The 22,244-nt window shown below is 42.9% G+C and overlaps 2 protein-coding genes across 2 annotated transcripts in view; both read right to left on the bottom strand.

Annotated features, from left to right (window-relative positions):
- Positions 1–6,502, bottom strand: part of LOC115161290 (NADP-dependent malic enzyme-like) — a 29,637-nt gene extending 23,135 nt beyond the window's left edge. Inside the window, exons 1-2 of the mRNA XM_029712147.1 lie at positions 6,349–6,502; positions 5,525–5,745 (exon numbers count right to left, since the gene is read on the bottom strand). Of these exons, the coding sequence (XP_029568007.1) occupies positions 5,525–5,740 (216 nt within the window). The 5' untranslated portion in view covers positions 5,741–5,745; positions 6,349–6,502. The remainder of the gene's footprint in view (positions 1–5,524; positions 5,746–6,348) is intronic.
- A 6,416-nt stretch (positions 6,503–12,918) lies between these two features.
- Positions 12,919–21,464, bottom strand: ildr1b (immunoglobulin-like domain containing receptor 1b). The gene is made up of 8 exons (XM_029712146.1): positions 21,138–21,464; positions 20,535–20,705; positions 19,934–20,083; positions 19,702–19,821; positions 14,784–14,930; positions 14,579–14,701; positions 13,348–14,261; positions 12,919–13,056 (listed from the first exon to the last, which is right to left on the bottom strand). The coding sequence occupies exons 1-8, from the start codon at positions 21,199–21,201 to the stop codon at positions 13,018–13,020; spliced, it is 1,728 nt and encodes a 575-aa protein (XP_029568006.1). The 5' UTR covers positions 21,202–21,464; the 3' UTR covers positions 12,919–13,017.
- Positions 21,465–22,244: the final 780 nt, after the last annotated feature.

The following is a 22,244-nucleotide window of genomic DNA, read 5'->3' as shown; positions in this document are numbered from 1 at the left end:
TAGGTCTTTGGTGCATCTTTTAAGCTTTGCTTTTCCTTAGGGTGCTTTTTATTCATTCAGTTTGTGTCAAGATGGCTGAATGTCCTTTGGATGGTGGACCATTCTTGATACAAACGGGAAACTGTTGTGTGAAAAACCCAGCAGCGTTGCAGTTCTTGACACAAACCGGTGCGCCTGGCACCTACTACCATAACCCTTTTAAAGGCACTTAAATATTTTGTCTTGCCCATTCACCCTCTGAATGGCACATATACACAGTCCATGTAAATACCACGGGAGCCCTCTTACTTACAGGAACTTCAGTCCTATTGATGAAACACCCATGAAAAGGTAGTCTCAGTTGCCTATGTACATCAACAACAGCAAGATCAACAACTAGCTAATGCCAGCCAGAACATGATGAGCTAAAGTCTAACAAGAGAACATTTGATAAACCCTCTGAAACATTTTCAGTTAGTTGGTCGTCAAAATTACACTAATAAACGATGGGGAATAGTAGCCTGCTCGTCCTTCTGCAGCTTGCCCACGTTTTGACAACTGAATGGGAACTTGCCTGCCCACCCATTTGATCGATACCAAATACATTTTATTGACAACTAAGAGATATACTAACTGTGGATAACAGTCGTTCAAGTTCAGCATAGCTAGCTAGCAAAGCGATTCACATTTCTTGCTAGCTAACCAAATGACACCTGCATCTCAAGAAGTAGCCACCGAAAAACGATATGAGGGAAAAAAGTTGGTCGGTCACTCACTACTCCAATGACATCACATCCTCCTAGTAGCTAGCTAGCTAAGGTTAGACTCCGTGTTTTCAGCTTGCTAAATAAACAATGAATGCAGCATTGCTGTATGGTGCGCTCAAAACCTCTTATAGTTGAGTAGCCAGCCTAGGCTACTGCTCAAATGTTGTTTTAAAAGGCCTACATGTTTGTCCTTTGCATGGTGTTTTGTTGCAGCTTTAGGTTTTTGGTTATAATTTTTTAAACGAAGCCAGACTGCCACATTTTAGCATACTAGCTAGGACTGTGGCATTTCTGTAAAATGTCTCTCTGTTGCGCGTTGTTAACGGGACACATGAAAGCAGCACAATTGAAGTTGAATTACCTGATGCGAGCACATCAGGCTGTAATTTCATAAAGTCGAGGACTCAACTGTTGACTAATTTATACTCGCTTGTGTGTCTGCGTGTGAATCCTTTATCTTTTCACTTTTTGACGAACAAGATAACATTTTCTGTAGGCTACAGCAATGACCCGAATATCAGCGGTGCTGGAGTGGTCTACACTGTTGTCTGATAGTTCCAGACAAAATGGGATATCGAACCTTTTTTTATTTGATTTTAGTTTGATTTAAATCCTCTTCTCAAACAAGATGTGACTCTTTTCAACGAACAGACTAATACCTTTAGAATATCCATGTCGTTCAGGATAGCCGGGAGAGAGGACACCAAGTGGTTTTCTGCGAATGGAATTTATTTGTTGTGAATTGTTTTGAATATGTTACTCCGAAGTGAGTTTGCTTTTTGTTTGTCTCCTTTTTGTCATGGACCTTTAATTTGGAATCTATCTACAAAATCCAGATCGTCAAGGGAAACCCAGAGCGAGGATTCCCCAAATTCAGAGAGCTCACAGACCGGGGATTTAAATTGTGTTTTTTGTGCTCCGGGAGAAGCGAGAGTCAAAGAAAGAAATTCATGTTTGGGCTCCCGAGTGGCGCAGTGGTCTAAGGCACTGCATCTCAGTGCTAGAGGCATCACTACAGATTCGATTCCAGGCTGTATCACAACCGGCCGTGATTGGGAGTCCCATAGGGCGGTGCACAATTGGCCCAGCATCGTCCGGGTTAGGGGTTGGCCCAAAATTATTTGCTTAGTTAAATAAAAAAATGTAAAAACCTGTTGGAACTGAAACTTGGCAAGGACATTTAGCATACAACATGTTTAAACTTTAGGTCTGGTAGAAGATTTGTGCAGTGACATTAGTGATGATATGATACAGCACCGTTTGTCTTGCTGTGACTTGTAGTGCAGCACAACGCGGACGGTATGGTAGCGGCCCAAAATTAATTGACAACCCAAATCATTGTGCGGGCCGGATAGAAATGTGTCACGCCTTGTGTTTTGACACGTGTGCTAGCCTATTAGCCACGTTATGACTGACTTGTGATCTTTGCCTTCGCTAGTTTGATTATATTGACATTCCCAACCTGAGTTACAATAGGCTGTTTTTGTTCAACATATTGAGTCATTGAAACGGAAACAGTACATCCCGAAAGGGTGCAGGTAACAAACAATGTACCAGGCCAGCTTTGATTTACAACCTGACAGCAATATTAGAAATGTATTGGTGAATTATATTAATCATTGAACTGCATCCATCTACAGTACATTCGGACATTGTTTTCTCATTTTGTTACTTTACAGCCTTATTCTAAAATTGATTCAATAAAAAATGCCCCTCATCAATCTACACACAAAACCCCATAATGACAAAGCAAAAACAGGTTTTTAGACATTTTTGGTGTAATTGTGGTCGCTAATCAGCTGTTTCCTTAAGGGGTTTACTTTAAGGCCTGTAACTGCTACGCTATCTGACAGGTTTACTTTAACTCGATTAGTCTGTCTGTCTGTCTGTCTCAGATTGATTTACAGTGCATTCGGAAAGTATTCAGATCCCTTCACTTTTTCCACATTTTCTTCGGTTACAGCCTTATTCTAAAATGTATTAAATTAAATGTTTACCTCATCAATCTACACACAATAGCCCACAATGACAAAGCGAAAAGAGAAATACCTTATTAACAGAAGCATTCAGACCCTTTGCTATGAGACTCGAAATTGAACTCAGGTGCATCCTGTTTCCATTGATTATCCTTGAGATGTTTCTACAACTTGATTGGAATCCACCTGTGGTAAATTCAATTGACTGGACATGATTTGGAAAGGCACACACCTGTCTATATAAGGTCCCACAGTTGACAGTGCATGTCAGAGGAAAAACCAAGCCATGAGGTCGAAGGAATTGGCCGTAGAGCTCGGAGACAGGAATGTGTCAAGGCACAGATCTGGGGTTGGATACCAAAATATTTCTGCAGCATTGCAGGTCCCCAAGAACCCAGTGGCCTCAATCATTCTTAAATGTAAGAAGTTTGGAACCACCAAGACTCTTCCTAGAGCTGGCCACCTACCCAAACTGAACAATCGGGGGAGAAGGGCCTTGGTCTTGGAGGTGACCAAGAACCCGATGGTCACTCTGACAGAGCTCTAGAGATCCTTTGTGGAGATGGGAGAACCTTCCAGAAGGACAACTATCTCTGCAGCACCCCAACAAAATGTAATTTACAATTGCCTTCCTATTTCGCAACAAAGCATCCTTCACTCATGCTGCCAAACATACCCTCATAAGACTGACTATCCTACCGATCCTTCACTTCGGCGATGTCATTTACAAAATAGCCTCCAACACTCTACTCAGCAAATTGGATGCAGTCTATCACAGTGCCATCCGTTTTGTCACCAAATCCCCATATACTACCCACCACTGTGACCTGTATGCTCTCGTTGGCTGGCCCTCGCTTCATATTCGTCACCAAACCCACTGGCTCCAGGTCATTTGCTAGGTAAAGCCCCGCCTTATCTCAGCTCACTGGTCACCATAGCGGCACCCACTCGTAGCACGTGCTCCAGCAGGTATATTTCACTGGTCAGCCCCAAAGCCAATTCCTCCTTTGGCCGCCTTTCCTTCCAGTTCTCTGCTGCCAATGACTGGAACGAATTGCAAAAATCACTGAAGCTGGAGACTCATATCTCCCTCTCTAACTTTAAGCACCAGCTGTCAGAGCAACTCACAGATCACTGCATCTGTACATAGCCCATCTGTAAACAGCCCATCCAACTACCTCATCCCTATACTGTTATTTATTTTTTTGCTCCTTTGCACCCCAGTATGTCTACTTGTGTTTAATTGCTAAATTGTAATTATTTCGCCACTATGGCCTATTTATTGCCTTACCTCCCTTATATTACCTCATTTGCACACACTGTATATAGATTTTTCTATTGTGTTATTGACTGTATGATGGTTTATTCCATGTGTAACTCTGTGTTGTTTTTTGTGTCGCACTGCTTTGCTTTATCTTGGCCAGGTCGCAGTTGTAAATGAGAACTTGTTCTCAACTGGCCTACCTGGTTAAATAAAGGTGAAATAAAAAAATGACAAAATCAAGCCTTTATGTTAGAGTGGCCAGACAGAAGTCACTCCTCAATAAAAGGCACACGACAGCCTGCTTGGAGTTTACCGAAAGGCACCTAAAGGACTCGCAGACCATGAGAAACAAGATTTTCTGGTCTGATGAAACCAAGAATGAACTTTTTGGCCTGAATGCTATGCGTCACGTCTGGAGGAAACCTGCCACTATCCTTACGGTGAAGCATGGTGGTGGCAGCATCACGCTGTGGGGATGTTTTTCAGCGGCAGTCATTGGGAGACTAGTCAGGATTGAAGGAAAGATGAACGGAACAAAGTACAGAGAGATCATTGATGAAAATCTGCTCCAGAGCGCTCAGGACCTCAGACTGGGGGCGAAGGTTCACCTTCCAACAGGACAACGACCCTAAGCACACAGCCAAGACAACGCAGGAGTGGCTTCGGGACAAGTCTCTGAATGTCCTTGAGTGGCCCAGCCAGAGCCCGGACTTGAATCAGATCTAACATCTCTGGAGAGACCTGAAAATAGCTGTGCAGCAACGCTCCCCATCCAACCTGACAGATCTTGAGAGGATCTGCAGAGAAGAATGGGAGAAACTCCCCAAATACAGGTGTGCCAAGCTTGTAGCGTCATACCCAAGAAGACTTGAGGCTGTAATCGCTGCCAAAGGTGCTTCAACAAAGTACTGAGTAAAGGGTCTGAATACTTATGTAAATTGATTATTTTAGTTATTTATTTTTAATACATTTGCAAACATTTCTAAAAACCTGTTTTTGCTTTGTCATTATGGGGTATTGTGTGTGTGTATATTGATGAGGGGAAAAAACAATTTAATACATTTTAGAATAAGGCTGTAACGTAACAATATTTTTAAAAAGTCAAGGGGTATGAATACTATCCAAATGCACTGTATTTTTCCAACAATTCCTTACTGTATGTCATGGAATTTTGAGTGAAAAAAAAACATTTTTAAAAACTCTGATAAAGTTTGTTTTGTAGCATAAAACTAGGAATTTTATATGTTTTACTGATATTATGGCTGTGACACCGGTTTGTTTAATATCTGCAAAGTAATTAAAACGCTGTCAGTTCCACTTTAATGTTTTGTACACTCAGTGTATATCTCTCTATGATGTGTGGGAATACTTTGGAACAGATTTCCAAAATTAAAATCATTTGGAGCTGATCTGCTGGTGTTTTAACAGTCTTTTATGTCCAACAATTTTATGAAAATAAATATTAAAACATTTTTGCTCAGAAAACTTGGGGGGCCAAATAAAATCGCCAGTTGGGGGACCTTGATCCAGGGCTTTACCTTGTTCAGGTGTGGGTTTCTGGTAATGTCATAACCACGCTTCTTGGTGTTGACGCTGCCCTTGCAGCTCGAGCCCGAGTGACACACTCTGACGGCCTCAAGGCTAGTCGCACGGGCCATCGTGACAGGGTGACCTGGTGCACCCACGAGGACCCTCATAGCGCCCACTGTGGTGATTCTGCACAGTGACACACTCCTTCCCGGTAGGGAGTTCATATTTCCTGTGAAGAGAGAGGGTGGGAGAGTGGCTGTGACACCGGTTACATACAGTGCTTGACTGTATAAGTGCCGGTACTCATTTTGGGTGCCAGTACTGTTTATATTTAGGTGCAGGAGCTCCACAATACTTTTGAGCTAATATGCTATAATAGGAACAGGAGATGAAGCAGTAGAAATGTTGAGATGCCTGTACTCAGCAACGGTGAGTTCAAGTCCAAGTCAAGCGCTGCCATGGTTACATATCGGTTGATGATGATGACTTGTCCTAAATCACAAGACAGACGACCTAGAATTCCATGCATGCAACATGCATAGCCTAATCAAGTTCAGCAAGGTTGCCCTCTACATATAGTTAACGACGTTATGCCTCGAATATATCACTTCATGGCTAGGTGAGGCAAAATATTTAAACACAAACAGCAGGTGCCACGATGATGCTGGCATTGTAAATTCAGTGTTTACCAGTATCCATCCTAATGGGCAGGTTTATGTTCCACGTAGGCCTACTATAGTTGAGCAATGTAACGTTATAGCTTCATCTCCAAATATAGACAACAACACACAGAAATTGATTTATTTACAAAACAAAATGCGTCGCTCGCTACCTGAATACGGTTTGACGCTGCCCTCGAGTTCCTATCTGAAAAAATCTCAATCCTTTTAGGGTTTGGGGTAGCAGACGACGGTCTCTCTTCGTCGCTGACGTTTTAATCAGTGGATGTGAGTAGAAAGGTCTAAACAGCTGATACAAGTTTATTTGACGTTGACGCTTTCCCAGAGACCGTAGGCGTTCGCCTTCCTGTAGAACCGCCCATTTCGTCACAGCCGACCAATCGTGTTAAGCAAAATGTTGCTCATGGAAGATCGTTGTCACACAAAAATATTCTGGACTCTCCCTTTCAGCCCCCACTATGCGCTCTAAGCTGTTTCTGTGTACTGTATTTACCATTGCCATAGTTGTAGCTCTTCCTTTTTAAATAGAGTACTAGCGTAGGAGTAGTGTATTTGATCATGTCCACATAACTTAATTAAATAGATGCTATTTATTAAATTTCAATTGATGGGCTTTATTGGCATGGGAAACGTATGTTTACATTGCCAAAGCAAGTGAAATAGATAAAACAAAAGTGAAATTAATGTGAAAACACACTACATCTTGCCGTCATAATTATGGTCATACAGACCGCTGCAGTGCGAGTGAAAAACAGATGTTGAGAATAAATGACAGAAGACAGTCAAATCCATCTCTGTTAAGTTCTTTTTCCCCCCCTTAGACAAAAATATATTTCCCAATGATATATGGTACTTTATTGCCCTGCTAGGGAGCTTCTGGTCCAGGCTGCAATGCTGAGTCACCAGCCAGATGTTATTGCTTACAATAAGAACCTCCGGAATTAGATTTATGTTACACCCAGAGACATTGAGAATTAGTGCAGACGTGCCCAGGAGTGCACCGCCCTGCAGAGAAGTACTGAACAAAGAATGAATTTGCTGGGAAAATATAATAACTCTACTAGCATTTAACGTACATTATGTCTCAAGCAGGGTTGGGAAGGTTACTTTCTAAATGTAATCCTTTACAGTTACAGGTCTAAAATTGTAATTAGTAATGTAACTTTTGGATTACCCAAACTCAGTAACGTAATATGATTACATTCAGTTACTTTTAGATTACTTTCCCCTTAAGAGGCATTTGAAGACAAAAACGTTTGTTACCAATTGAACCACATCTATTGCAGGATAAATCAATGTTAAAGTTTACATAGCTGGCCATATATGGATGTTCAGTTTTACTTTATGGGTTGGTTATGTAGGCTTCTTCTAACCCATCACTTTCTACTACATATAATAATATGATTAAATGACATCTTTACGTTAAAAACCAAACTCTATCAGAAATCCAGTCATTCCAATAAATGTTATACCCCTTGATCTTCAAGAAAAGGACTTGGAAATATGGAAGTATAGATTAGTCAAATTATTTTACCTGAGAATAACCCCAAAACTAAGGATTTAGCCAGCCCTACTCTGTTGTTTATGATTGTGTTGTCATGGAGGACTGATTGGGCTCATTGATTCGAGTTGATAAATAAATGCTGTGCTCATGGAATGGCACGCTTTGAGCGCTACTGAAAAGTGTTATTTACATGTGAAAAATGAATGCCATATGCTGCATGTTGGAACTTTGATATCTTGATAATATACAGCCGTTTAAAGGGCAAATCAACAGATGAAACAAGAACAAAACAGTTTCCCCCGCCTCTGTTTTGGTAAAAAGCTGAGGGATGGGCCTAGAGAAATGTAACCAGTCTCAGATTAATAGACAGAGCTACAGTATGGATGCAAGGACTGACCATCCATGATATCAAAATGTTTACAAACATAGGAGAAAAACAAGATCTTATTCTGGGTTCTCATGGAGTATGACAGTTGAACTAAGCTCATGAGGCATTTATAAATTACATTTTTCAAGAATCAAATGGAGATATATGATTTATACATCCAAAAGCAACTACAGAATGCCCCTTTAAGTCTATCAAAAGAGCGTGAGTTTGAACATGTGTCCATTAGGCCTATGGATAAAAAATGTTTTATCAGCATGTATTAGATTGAGCAATAAAAGCCCCACTTTTATTCCATAGGCTGAGATCCGCCCTGTGCAGCTGTTGCAAGAGCCCTGTCACTGGCTGTCCACTGGTTTCAAAAACAATGATTGATAGGCAGCTTCAACTTCTTGAATTCAACCATTATTGGGTTCAAATGCACGTTTAGATTTGTGAACATTCATCCACAACCACAATCCGTAAGGCGCAAATAGCTAAATGAGAGAGCAGCAGTGTGATTCACATCAATGCGCTATGTAGATACCAATAATAAGTGATTTCCGTATCGCTGTAGACCACACCACTGCTGTCATCCTTTACCTCCAAGCGTTTATTCAAATTGGATCATATTTGGATGCTGACAGCAGTCGTACCAGTGGAAGACATAGCTTGGACTGTAGCCTACAAAAGCCTATTCCTGCTCTTTTCCCGCGAGCCATCAAACCCATTTGATGTGTCATCATAGTGGTCTCACTTGTGGTCAGACTCGCTCAGGTGGAACAAATTTAAATTTGCGCCTTTTTTCAATGCTGATTTGCAAATTTGTTTACAGAGAAGTGTCAAAGGGGCTGTGCATTATTAACTTAAAAATTGCACTGTTGTTTAGAGCCTGTAAGTAAGCATTTCACTGTAAGGTCTACACCTGTTGTATTCAGCGCACGTGCCAAATACATTTTGATTTGATCATGCTGAAACATGAGGTGATGGTGGTGGAAGAATGGCAAGACAATGGGCCTTAGGATCTCATCACGGTATCTCTGTGCATTCAGATTGCCATCGATAAAATGCAATTGTGTTAGTTGTCCGTAGCTTATGCGTGCCCATACCATAAACCCACCGCCACCATGGAGCACTATGTTCACAACGCTGACATTAGCAAACGGTTCACCCACACGACGCCATACACGGTCTGTGGTTGTGAGGCTGGTTGGATGTACTGCCAAATTCTCTAAAATGACGTTGAGGCGGCTTAAGATAGAGAAATGAACATTTAATTATCTGGCAACAGCTCTGGTGGACATTCCTGTAGTCAGCATGCCAATTGCACACTCCCTCAAAACATCATACATCTGTGGCATTGTGTTGTGTGACAAAACTTCACATTTCAAGTGGCCTTTTATTGTCCCCAGCACAAGGTGTCTGTGTCATGATCATGCTGTTTAACCAGCTTTGTGATAATCCATCCATCTCACAGGTGTGGCATATCTTGGCAAAGGAGAAATGCTCACCAACATGGATGTAAACACATTTGCAGTGGTGTAAAGTGAACTGAACAAAATGACTATCGCCCCCTAGCACTTCTGTCATCATGAAGTGCCTTGAAAGACTAGTCAAGGATCCTAACACCACCTACCTGTCACCCTAGACCCACTCCAATTTGCTTTGACATCATTCTCTGGAATTTTCCAAGCTGTTTAAAGGCACAGTCAACTTTGTGTATGTAAACTTCTGACCCACTGGAATTGTGATACAGTTAATTATAAGTGAAATAATCTGTCTGTAAACAATTGCTGGAAAAAGTACTTGTGTGATGCACAAAGTAGAAGTCCGAACAGACTTGCCAAAACTATAGTTTTGTTTACAAGAAATTTGTGGAGTGGTTGAAAAACGAGTTTTAATGACTCCAACCTAAGTGTATGTAAACTTCAACTGTATATATTCTCATCCCATTACTTCACTAGATTGTGTTTATTAGGTTGTGTTGTGGAATTTGTTAGATATTAGGGTTTGTTGTGGAATTGTTAGATATTACCTGTTAAATAATGCTGCCCTGTCAGATCTAGAAGCATAAGCATTTTGCTACACTCGCAATAACATCTGCTAACCATGTGATGTGACCAATACAATTGGATTTGAAGTACTTAAGTAAAAATACTTTAAAGTACTACTTAAGTAGTTTTTTTTTAGGTATCTGTACTTTACTTTTTATGTTTTACTTTACTACATTCCTAAAGAAAATAATGTACTTTTTACACCATACATTTTCCCTGACACCCCAAAGTACTTGTTACATATTCAATACTAAGCAGGACAGGAAAGAGAACATCCCTGGTCACCCCTACGGCCTCTGATCTGGAGGACTCACTAAACGCTTAGTTTGACAATGTCTGCGTGTTGTAGTGTGCCCCTGGCTCTCCGTAAAAAAAGAACACCGTGCCGTGATATTATCATAAGCAATTTGAATGTATTTATACTTTTACTACTTACGTATATTTAAAAACAAATACTTTTAGACTTTAAGCCAAGTAGTATTTTTCTAGGGTGACTTTCACTCGAGTCATTTTCTATGAAGGTATCTTTACTTTTACTCAAGTACGACAATTGGGTACTTTTTCCACCACTGCAAATTTGAGGCCAATATTTGAGAGAAATATGTTTTTTGTATGTCTGGAAAATTTCTGGGATCTTATTTCAGCTCATGAAACCAACACGTTACATTTTGCATTTATATTTTTGTTCAGTGTATTATTAGTTTATAATATCATCTGAGGAACCAGTGAGATACATTTTTTTATGAAAAATAAAGTTCTCTAAAACTATTTTATTTAAAAAGTGTTAGTTTTTTTTAAATGCAATTGTCTACACACTTAGCAGACACTTTGTTTAACTAAAGCATCTCCATCTGTCATATACCAACCCTACCTTGTCACAACAAAACTGATTGGCTCAAACGCATTAAGGAAAGAAATTCCACAAATTAACAAGGCATACCTGTTAATTGAAATGTATTCCAGGTGACTACCTCGTGAAGCTGGTTGAGAGAATGCCACAGTGTACAAAGCTGTCATCAAGGCAAAGGGTGGCTACTTTGAAGAATCTCAAATATATTTTGGTTTGTTTAACACTTTTTTGGTTACTGCATGATTCCATATTTGTTTTGATGTCTTCACTATTATTCAACAATGTAGAAAATAGTAAAAATAATGAAAAACCCTGGAATGAGTAGGTGTCCAAACTTTTGACTGGTACTGTAGAACAGACTCACCATACTCTCAAACATGCCACTCAATGCAAGATGAATGATGATTTCAATTGACTTCATTTAAATCCCAAGTACAAAATCCCAAGTACAAAATCCCAAGTACAAGACCAACGGAATAATTTATCCCACCACCGACTAAAATACAACAGACAACTGTAAACAGACAGAGGCACTTGAGGAAAACTGAACAAGGAACAGTCACACACTACAGAATCTACAACAAAACATTGTATACAACTATTTAAAATAAGAAAACAGATACACACTTGATGAAATGTACAATAAAAAAATGAATTATATTTCTTACAATTGACGTGATAGTGCTGTGTTTTACATTGTCTCATAGGTAAAATTGTGTAAAAAAAAGTATTCTAAACTAAAAAAATTCCCATGGATTTCAACAGGTAAAATATGTGCTTTAAGATTCCGGTATTCTAGCCCTCCCTCCCTCCATATACACCTTGCCCTTCAATCCCATTCTATATAAAGTATAGCACAATATTACTTAAGTACTGTTTAACCTCTACGCCTGTACAGTTATAAAGGCACCCGAGTCACCTTATTACAATACATTCTATAGCGTCTATCAGAGTCCAAAACGTCTATGCGTGATCTAGAATATTGGAACATTAGCTTTCATACTTTTCTCAGCGTAGCTCAAGCAATTTGTCCAATTGTCAAGACATTCAAATTATCATAGGATGCGTACGCAGAGCCGTGTTGGTTGGGAACTTTGGGCAGATGCTCGTTTGGGCAGTGGTCTCAGAGACCCGTAGTTATGTCACAATGGGATGCCGGACTATCGCGTCTCTGGACTCTGAATTACGCTCAATAATCCTTTTGGTTTACAACCAATTTTCTTAACTTCTCTTCCACTGTCACTTCTCGTCCAAAGGCAGACAGACAGTGGAGACAGACCGACAGACAAACAGTTTGTGGAGACACTAACCATCAGTTTACACTGAGGAAAAGGGAGACAGGCAGGCAGGTTTCAGACAGAAAGAAAGGCAGACAGACAGACAGAAAGGCAGGCAGACAGAAAGGCAGTCAGGCAGGCAGACAGACCGACAGACAAACAGTTTGTGGAGACACTAACCATCAGTTTACACTGAGGAAAAGGGAGACAGGCAGGCAGGTTTCAGACAGAAAGAAAGGCAGACAGACAGACAGAAAGGCAGGCAGACAGAAAGGCAGTCAGGCAGGCAGACAGACCGACAGACAAACAGTTTGTGGAGACACTAACCATCAGTTTACACTGAGGAAAAGGGAGACAGGCAGGCAGGTTTCAGACAGACAGAAAGGCAGACAGACAGACAGACAGAAAGAAAGGCAGGCAGACAGACAGAAAGGCAGGCAGGCAGGCAGGCAGGCAGGCAGGCAGGCAGACAGACAGACAGACAGACAGACACAGACAGACAGACAGACAGACAGACAGAGACAGACAGACAGAGACAGAAAGGCTGGCAGATAGACAGAAAGGCAGGCAGGCAGACAGACAGACAGAAAGGCAGGCAGACAGACAGGCAGAAAGGCAGGCAGACAGACAGGCAGAAAGGCAGGCAGACAGACAGACAGACAGACAGACAGACAGAAAGGCAGGCAGACAGAAAGGCAGGCAGGCAGACAGAAAGGCAGGCAGGCAGACAGAAAGGCAGGCAGGCAGAAAGGCAGGCAGGCAGACAAAGGTTTCAGATAACCACACTGGTACCACTACGAGAGCTCTTATCCTGGAAGAGAAAGAAAGAGATGGGGGGAGAGAGAGAGAGAGGGATGGGGAGAGAGGGAGAGAGGGATGGGGAGAGAGGGAGAGATGGGGAGGGAGAGAGAGAGAGAGAGAGGGTGTTCAGTAGTGTTGACATTTGTGTGGTAAAATGAGTGCATGTGAATGTCTGTGGATGTGTGTACCATCCTGTTCGTGCAGTGTCTGTTACAGGACAGTACGATCCTGATCTGTATGTGTGAGTAAACAATGTTATATGGGTGTGAGTCGTACATCAGCACTCGTGTTTGTTTCTTACTGAGTAGCGGTCGTAGTTCCTCTTGTTGCCGTGCTGGATCTCGATGGAGGAGTAGCTGGGGGGTTTCTCTGGCCACAGCTTCCCCTTGCCTCCCCTTTTCCCTCCCCTCCTGCTTTCTTCCTCATCCGAGCTCCAGGACCGTTGTCGACGGGCAGGAGGTGAGTGGCTCCTGTCTTGCCTGGCAAGGGCTGACCGACGCAGCTCCTCCATCATGTCGTCACGACTACGGGACCGTGGCGCCGATCCAGACCCCCCCGTCCTCCTTCCGGCCGAGCCTTGCCCCTCCCTCTTCGGCCCTCCCCTCCGGTCGTCCCAGTCTGACTCATCACTGTAGCTACGCAGAATGCCTTGCCGCGGAGGGGTGGAGTCGTGTTTGTCACGCCGGTTGTCAATGTAACGCCCACCGCCGCCACCACCAGTGCGGTTGGTGCTGCCGCTGGATTGGCTGGATATTCTGGGTGCGCCACTGGTCCCTCCTCCCCCTCCAGTACCCCTGCGAGAGGAGAAACTGGGGACCCGCTGGACAATAGGGGGCAAGGTGATCACTCTCCTCTCCACCCCCCTCATCCCCATCTCATCCAGGGCAGACAGCATGCTGGGGGGGCCGGCCGTGAAGGGGACCCCCTGGGGGCCTCCCTGGGGCTGGTACTGGTGGGCCTGAGGGGACAAGTGCTGATGAGGGGGAGGGGGCATCTGGCTGTGAACCCCCCTCATCTGGCTCTCCAGGAAGTCCAGCATCTGGTTGGTGCCATGCGCGCTCCCGCCGTGCATGCTGCCGTTACCGTGGTGGATACCGTATTGGTGTTGGGGCATTTGGTGTTGGGGGATAGGGGGAGGCTGCTGCTGGAGGGGCGAGGGGCCCATCGAGGCCATGGCAAAGTTGGGCTTGGTAGGGTACCCATCGGAGAACGAGGCTGGAGACATAGCGAATCACACAGCATTAGCACCGTTATAAGACTGACCTGAGACCAGTAGATCGTTTCACAGCATGCATGGTCAGGGTTCTCCCCAGGATTTTTTAAGGTGGTGCTGCTGAGTACGGCCAGGGGGGGTCAGAGATTTTTTAATTTCTCTATTGACATAGTGGCACAGCCAGTCCACAAGGTGGCACATCACCTCTCTTACATTCTTTGGGAGAACCTTGAGGGTACAACATTATAACATTGACCTGAGTTCAGTAGATAGTTACACAGCATGCAGGGTACAACATTAGTACCATTATAAGACTGACCTGAGTACATCACTGGGTTGCCCTGGGAGGAGTGGTTGCTGATGGGGGCGTAGATAGGCTGGCCGTGCATCCAGGGGGCCATGGCCTTCTGGGCCTCTCGTATCATTCTGTGCTGCATCACCACTTGGGAGAGAGGAGAGGTGTGAATAAGAGTATCACTATGAGTGTGTGCGCACGCTCGATCGTGTGTGTGTGTGTGTGGTACCTTTCTCAGGGCAGCAGCAGGTCTGTGGGCAGCAGGGACAGCGGATGTAGCAGCAGCACTTCTGGGGGCAGCACTGACAACAGCAGATACAGAACAGCATGATGAGCAGCAGAGCCCCAATGATGATGAACAGCACCGTCAGCCAATCTGGAACAGAGGTCAAGAGGTCATGTAGGACACATACAGTGACTTCAGAAAGTATTCATACCCAAGTGACATATGACATTTTGTTGTGTTACAGCCTGAACTCAAAATTATTATTTTTCTCTCATCAATCTACACACACAATACATTTTTGCAAATGTATTGAAAATGACAGTGATTACAACTGAGTCTTTCTTGGTAAGTCTAAGAGCTTAACACACCTGAATTGTACAATATTTGTAAATTATTATTTTTTAAATTCTTCAAACTCTGTCAAGTTGGTTGTTGATCTGTGCTAGACAGCCATTTTCAAGTCTTGCCATAGATTTTCAAGCTGATTTATGTCAAAACTGTAACTAGGCCATTAAGGAACATTCAATGTTGTCTTGGTAAGCAACTTGGGCTTGTGTCCTGCTGAAAGGTGAATGTCTCCCAGTGTCTGTTGGAAAGCAGACTGAACCAGGTCTTCCTGTAGGATTTTGCCTGAGCTTAGATCTATTCCGTTTTGTTTTATCCTAAAAAAACTCCACAGTCCTTGCCGATGACAAGCATACCCATAACATGATGAAGCCACCACCATGCTTGAAAATATGAAGAGTGGTACTCAGTAATGTGTTGTTTGTGACCCAAACATAAGGCTTTCTATTCAGGATATGAAGTTAATTTCTTTGCCACATTTTTTGCAGAATCCCAAATTGACCCCTTCCCTTCGCCCCGCTCACTTCAATTTGTGTGTTGACGCGTGCCTCCGCTGCATGCGGTGTTGGGAGCTACTATCATTTTGTTTATACTGTACCTTTGCCATCCTTTCAGATCTACAGAAGTGAATAGTGGAGTTGATTTGGGATTGGCCAATGTAATTTTTTTTGCTGTGTTACTCACATTGTATTTAAAGTGCCACAGACAACAGCGCCAAGTCTCTACACTGATAGAATGCGAGTGACATTATTTCTTATATAAAATAGGCCATTAAGTGGTGTACAGTTTGTTGAATGCATGTTTTACATAGAGAGCCTACAGTGAGGGAAAAAAGTATTTGATCCCCTGCTGATTTTGTACGTTTGCCCACTGACAAAGAACTGATCAGTCTATAATTTTAATGGTAGGTTTATTTGAACAGTGAGACACAGAATAACAACAAAAAAATCCAGAAAAACGCATGTCAAAAATGTTATAAATTGATTTGCATTTTAATGAGGGAAATAAGTATTTGACCCCCTCTCAATCAGAAAGATTTCTGGCTCCCAGGTGTCTTTTATACAGGTAACGAGCTGAGATTAGGAGCACACTCTTAAAGGGAGTGCTCCTAATCTCAGCTCGTTACCTGTATAAAAGACACCTGTCCACAGAAGCAATCAATCAATCAGATTCCAAACTCTCCACCATGGCCAAGACCAAAGAGCTCTCCAAGGATGTCAGGGACAAGATTGTAGACCTACACAAGGCTGGAATGGGCTACAAGACCATCGCCAAGCAGCTTGGTGAGAAGGTGACAACAGTTGGTGCGATTATTCGCAAATGGAAGAAACACAAAAGAACTGTCAATCTCCCTCGGCCTGGGGCTCCACGCATGATCTCACCTCGTGGAGTTGCAATGATCATGAGAACGGTGAGGAATCAGCCCAGAACTACACAGGAGGATCTTGTCAATGATCTCAAGGCAGCTGGGACCATAGTCACCAAGAAAACAATTGGAAACACACTACCCCGTGAAGGACTGAAATCCTGCAGCGCCCGCAAGGTCCCCCTGTTCAAGAAAGCACATATACATGCCCGTCTGAAGTTTGACAATGAACATCTGAATGATTCAGAGGACAACTGGGTGAAAGTGTTGTGTCAGATGAGACCAAAATGGACCTCTTTGGCATCAACTCAACTCGCCGTGTTTGGAGGAGGAGGAATGCTGCCTATGACCCCAAGAACACCATCCCCACCGTCAAACATGGAGGTGGAAACATTATGCTTTGGAGGTGTTTTTCTGCTTAGGGGACAGGACAACTTCACCGCATCAAAGGGACGATGGATGGGGCCATGTACCGTCAAATCTTGGGTGAGAACCTCCTTCCCTCAGCTAGGGCATTGAAAATGGGTTGTGGATGGGTATTTCAGCATGACTTTGACCAAAAACACACGGCCAAGGCAACAAAGGAGTGGCTCAAGAAGAAGCACATTAAGGTCCTGGAGTGGCCTAGCCAGTCTCCAGACCTTAATCCCATAGAAAGTCTGTGGAGGGAGCTGAAGTTCGAGTTGCCAAACGTCAGCCTCGAAATCTTAATGACTTGGAGAAGATCTGCAAAGAGGAGTGGGACAAAATCCCTCCTGAGATGTGTGCAAACCTGGTGGCCAACTACAACAAACGTCTGACCTCTGTGATTGCCAACAAGGGTTTTGCCATCAAGTACTAAGTCATGTCTTGCAGAGGGGTCAAATACTTATTTCCCTCATTAAAATGCAAATCATTTTATAACATTTTTGACATGCGTTTTTCTGGATTGTTTTGTTGTTATTCTGTCTCTCACTGTTCGAATAAACCTACCATTAAAATTATACACTGATCATTTCTTTGTCAGTGGGCAAACGTACAAAATCAGCAGGGGATCAAATACTTTTTCCCCTCACTGTATGAACGTCGAATGAATTGGAGGAAGTTAACATCGTTATGAAAGGAACTCCCGAGTGGCGCAGTGGTCGACTGCACTACATCGCAGTGCTAGCTGTGTCACTACAGATCCTGGCTCAATTCCAGGCTGTGTCGCAGCCGGCCATGACTGGGAGACCAATGAGGCGGCGCACAATTGGCCCAGCGTCATCCAGGTTAGGCCGGCATGTCCTTGTCCCATCGCGCTCTAGCAACTCCTGTGGCGGGCCGGGTGCAGTGCACTCTGACACGGTCGCCAGGTGTACGGTGTTTCCTCTGACACATTGGTGCGGCTGGCTTCCGGGTTAAGCGGGCATTGTGTCAAGAAGCAGTGCAGCTTGGCTGGGTCGTGTTTTGGAGGACGCACGGCTCTCAACCTTCGCCTCTCCCGAGTCCGTATGGGAGTTGTAGCGATGGTACAATTGGATACCACAAAATTTTGGGGGGAAAAGGGTGTAAAAAAATATATATAAATAAATTGTTATGGAAGAATGAAATATGACCCACTATTGTGTAACACATTAGCTGCACAGTTGGTCCTCAAGCCTGAGAGCGCTTTTTAATGATGCGCCACAGGCACCCCATGGTTCCCCCAGGAGAGCAATGCATTGGTGGAACATGCAAATACATAAGTGAAAATGAGGATAGTTAACCTCTACGGGCTAGGGGGCAGTATTGAGAATTTTGGAAAAAATATGTGCCCATTTTTAACTGCCTCCTACACCAACTCAGAAGCTAGAATATGCATATTATTGTTCAGGTTTGGATAGAAAACACCCTAAAGTTTCTAAAACTGTTTGAATGGTGTCTGTGAGTATAACAGAACTCCTATGGCAGGCAAAAACCTGAGAAGGTTTCATGCAGGAAGTACCCTGTCTGACAAGGTGTTGTTGTTCTTGCTTCTGTTTATTGAAGAGTCAGGATCTTAGCTGTAACGTGACAATTCCTAGGGCTCCAATAGGCTCTCAGAACCCGGGAAAAACCTGAACGATGACGAGGCAGCCTCAGGCTGAAACACAGAATCCCCTTTTCCAAGTGGCCCATTGGAGGACAATGGAATTAGGCGCGTGCCCGATTCGACCCCGTGCAGTATTTTCCTTCGGCTGTTTAGCTAATTGCAGATTCCCGGTCGGAATATTATCGCTTTTTTACGAGAATAATGGCATAAAAATGTATTTTAAACAGCGGTTGACATGCTTCGAAGTACGGTAATGGAATATTTAGAATTTTTTTGTCACGTTCTGCGCCATGCGCACGACCGTGATTTACCATTCTGATAGTGTCTAGAACGCACAAACAAAACGTCGCTGATGGAACATAACGATGGATTATTTGGGACCAAACCTACATTTGTTATTGAAGTAGAAGTACTGGGAGTGCATTCTGACGAAGAACAGGAAAGGTAAGACCATTTTTCTTATAGGAAATGTGATTTTGGTGTCTAAATAGCTAGCCCGTGATGGCTGGGCTATGTACTTAGAATATTGCAAAATGTGCTTCATCCGAAAAGCTATTTTAAAATTGGACATAGAGTGCATAGAGGAGTTCTGTATCTATAATTCTTAAAATAATTGTTATGCTTTTTGTGAACGTTTATCGTGAGTAATTTAGTAAATTGTTAGTAAATTCCCTGGAAGTTTGCGGGGGGGTATGCTTTTTCTGAACGTCACATGCTAATGTAAAAAGCTGGTTTTTGATATAAATATGAACTTGATTGAACAAAACATGCATGTATTGTATAACATAATGTCCTAGGTGTGTCATCTGATGAAGATCATAAAAGGTTAGTGCTGCATTTAGCTGTGGTTTGGGTTTATATGACATTATATGCTAGCTTGAAAAATGGGTGTCTGATTATTTCTGGCTGGGTACTCTGCTGACATAATCTAATGTTTTGCTTTCGTTGTAAAGCCTTTTTGAAATCGGACAGTGTGGTTAGATTAACGAGAGTCTTGTCTTTAAATAGCTGTAAAATAGTCATATGTTTGAGAAATTGAAGTAATAGCATTTCAAACGTTTTAAAAATCGCGCCACAGGATTCAACTGGCTGTTACGTAGGTGGGACGAATTCGTCCCACCGGTCCCATAGAGGTTAAACGCATCCTGAAAAAGCAAAAAACATTTGCAGTCACTTACGGTAAACAATGAGTTTGACCTCGCGGTCTGAGTCTCCTGTAGTGTCTCCCGGTGCGTCGATGGAGCAGAAGTACACACCGTTATCCCACCACATCACCTCATTCATAACCAGGTCGGCCTCTGTGGAGGGCAGGGGGGCGCGCACACCCAAGCACTTACTGTACATGTGCATGATAACATTTAATGCAACATTTACAAATCATCTCTTTCATTATGTTGGGGTCACACTCACTGTTTTGGATGGATATCTTGCGCTCCCGATACTCAGAGCCCAAGGTGGCCTCATTGGTTCCCTTCTTCTGGATGACTGTGCGAATGGTGCGCTGGCGGTCTGGACAGTCATTGGCTGGGTCCTGGCCCAGCTGCAGAGCAGCCTGATAGGCTACAGCAGGAGGAAAATGGAAGTATTATGATGGCATCACTATACACCAACATCTCCATTATCGCATTGGTGTCCCAATCTCAACAGTACCACTATGACATCATACAATCTTCAAAGCCTCATTATGGCATCACTATACAATTCTGACATCACAATCGCTGCTGCTCCGTTATGACATCCAAATCATCATATTCCCATTATGACAGCACAATCACCACAGCACCTTATGACATCAAACTACACAGTTCCATTATTACATTACAATCTTCACTGCAGTATGACATCAATCTCCACAGCCCTGTTGTTACCTCACAAGCTCTGTAGTTCCATTTATGACATCACAATCGCCACAGCCCCATTACAAGAAGACTATGATAACGGAAAGACAGAAGGAGGGCTACACTAGTGTCCGTGCAGCCCTCACTCATTTACCTGTCCTTTAATATCTCACCTGTGGAGTAGAATTCCAGCACGGGGTCCTTGCAGAAGGACTTGTAGCGCCAGGTGACCAGGACATCCTGTGCATTGGCGGAGGTGGAGTAGTCACAGCGTATGATGACCGAGGCAAAGAGAGCCGTACTCCTCTCTGTCTGAGGAACAAACACCTGGATGGAAAACACCTCTGAAAGACAGAGTTGCGAGAAAGAATGAGAGGATAGTACAAAAATACACAAACATAATAAATAAATAAAACTTAAAAAGAGAAAAAAAATGTGTGCATTCAAATGATTAAGAGAAACTGTTTTTCAAACTGTTTAATTTGTATACAGGAGTGCATATTAGTACTCGGATACAATAATTTATAGCAACGTTTAACGTTGTAAACTAACTGTCCTGAACACCCATCTGCTTGGCAACTTGTAAACACCCTACGGTCACGTGACCGCGACTTGTTGGCCTTGTCATGTTTACACATGTCGATTATTAACTTATTCTAACATGCTTATTTTGGAAAGAATTAAGACAATTTACAAGTCAATTGTGTTTTGTAAGTAATAAAGCCCAATACACGTTAGAACCGTATCTTAAAGCGGTTTTAGATTAAAAACCTTACCTGTTGGCAGGAAACCAAGCAGAAGCGCAAGCAAGATAATATTTCCCATTTTGTTCTTCACCATTCCAACGCGGAAGCTTCTAAAAGACGACCAACCTTTAGTCAATCGATACAAACAATTAATTTGATAAAACCATGCAACATTTGTCAAAGCAACGCTTCATCCGCGCATTTTCTTCATTTTATGTAAATATAAGTCTTCAAGTTCCTCGTTTTTGTGGTGAAACTACTCTCTTACAGGTGTCGAGGTAACTTTCCCAGGCGGAGATCATCGGTGCCTTCCCAATCCCATCCCCCAGCTTCACGTGACGTCACTGACCCCACCTCGAGCCGGAACAGGTGCAAGACAAAACAACTTGGAAGTGATATGGAAGGCTCGTGCACGTGGAAACGACTTTTTAATACATAAACGCCTAAATGTATCAAATAGTTCGCCGTACTAGGATATTTGAAATGGATTATTTTAACAAGATAAACCCCCTCTGGAAATGCCTTTATACATAGAGGGCCTTGAGAAAATCGGGTATATGTTCCTATAGGCCCAGAATAGTAAAAGTAGCGATCTTTCTAATGTCAAGTCAAGATCAACACCAGACTGTACACACATCAGATGTATGTCTTCTTTGTACACACATCTGATTATATGTAATGTATAAACGCAACATGCAACAATTTCAAAGATTTTACTGAGTTACAGTTCTTATAAGGAAATCAGTCAATTGAAATTAAATTAATTAATTAGGCCATAATCTATGGATTTCACGACTGGGCAGGGGTGCAGCCATGGGCCCACCCACTTGGCAGCCAAGCTCACTCACTGGGGAGCCAGGCCCAGCCAATCAGAATTAGTTTTCACCCTACAAAATGGCTTTATTACAGACAGAAATACTCCTCAGCACATATTGTAGGCTTGTATTTGTACCCTGGTTGAGGCAAGGCAATCTAGAATAATCTAGACCGATGTGAATCAAATGACATTAAAGGATGTATTCAGATAATTGAGAAAATACAGAGACATTGAACAGTTAGGGTCCAAGCACAGTGACTCATGTTTGGCCTTTTGAGAACTCCAGTAGTATGCAACCGTTGACGCAACCAGAACTTCAT

Source organism: Salmo trutta, chromosome 24, assembly GCF_901001165.1.
Source record: "Salmo trutta chromosome 24, fSalTru1.1, whole genome shotgun sequence".
NCBI lineage: Eukaryota > Metazoa > Chordata > Actinopteri > Salmoniformes > Salmonidae > Salmo > Salmo trutta.
Note: the sequence above shows the minus strand (reverse complement) of the source record. Positions and strands in the feature narration are given on the sequence as shown.

Excerpts from the sequence above, each read along its gene's own strand:
- ildr1b (XM_029712146.1), bottom strand. The coding sequence starts at position 21,201 with ATGGTGAAGAACAAAATGGGAAATATTATCTTGCTTGCGCTTCTGCTT. Across the intron at positions 14,262-14,578 it reads CAACCCAGTGATGTACTCAG|CCTCGTTCTCCGATGGGTAC; the intron begins GTCAGTCTTATA and ends CTATGTCTCCAG. Across the intron at positions 13,057-13,347 it reads GGAACTACGACCGCTACTCA|GATAAGAGCTCTCGTAGTGG; the intron begins GTAAGAAACAAA and ends TTTCTCTTCCAG.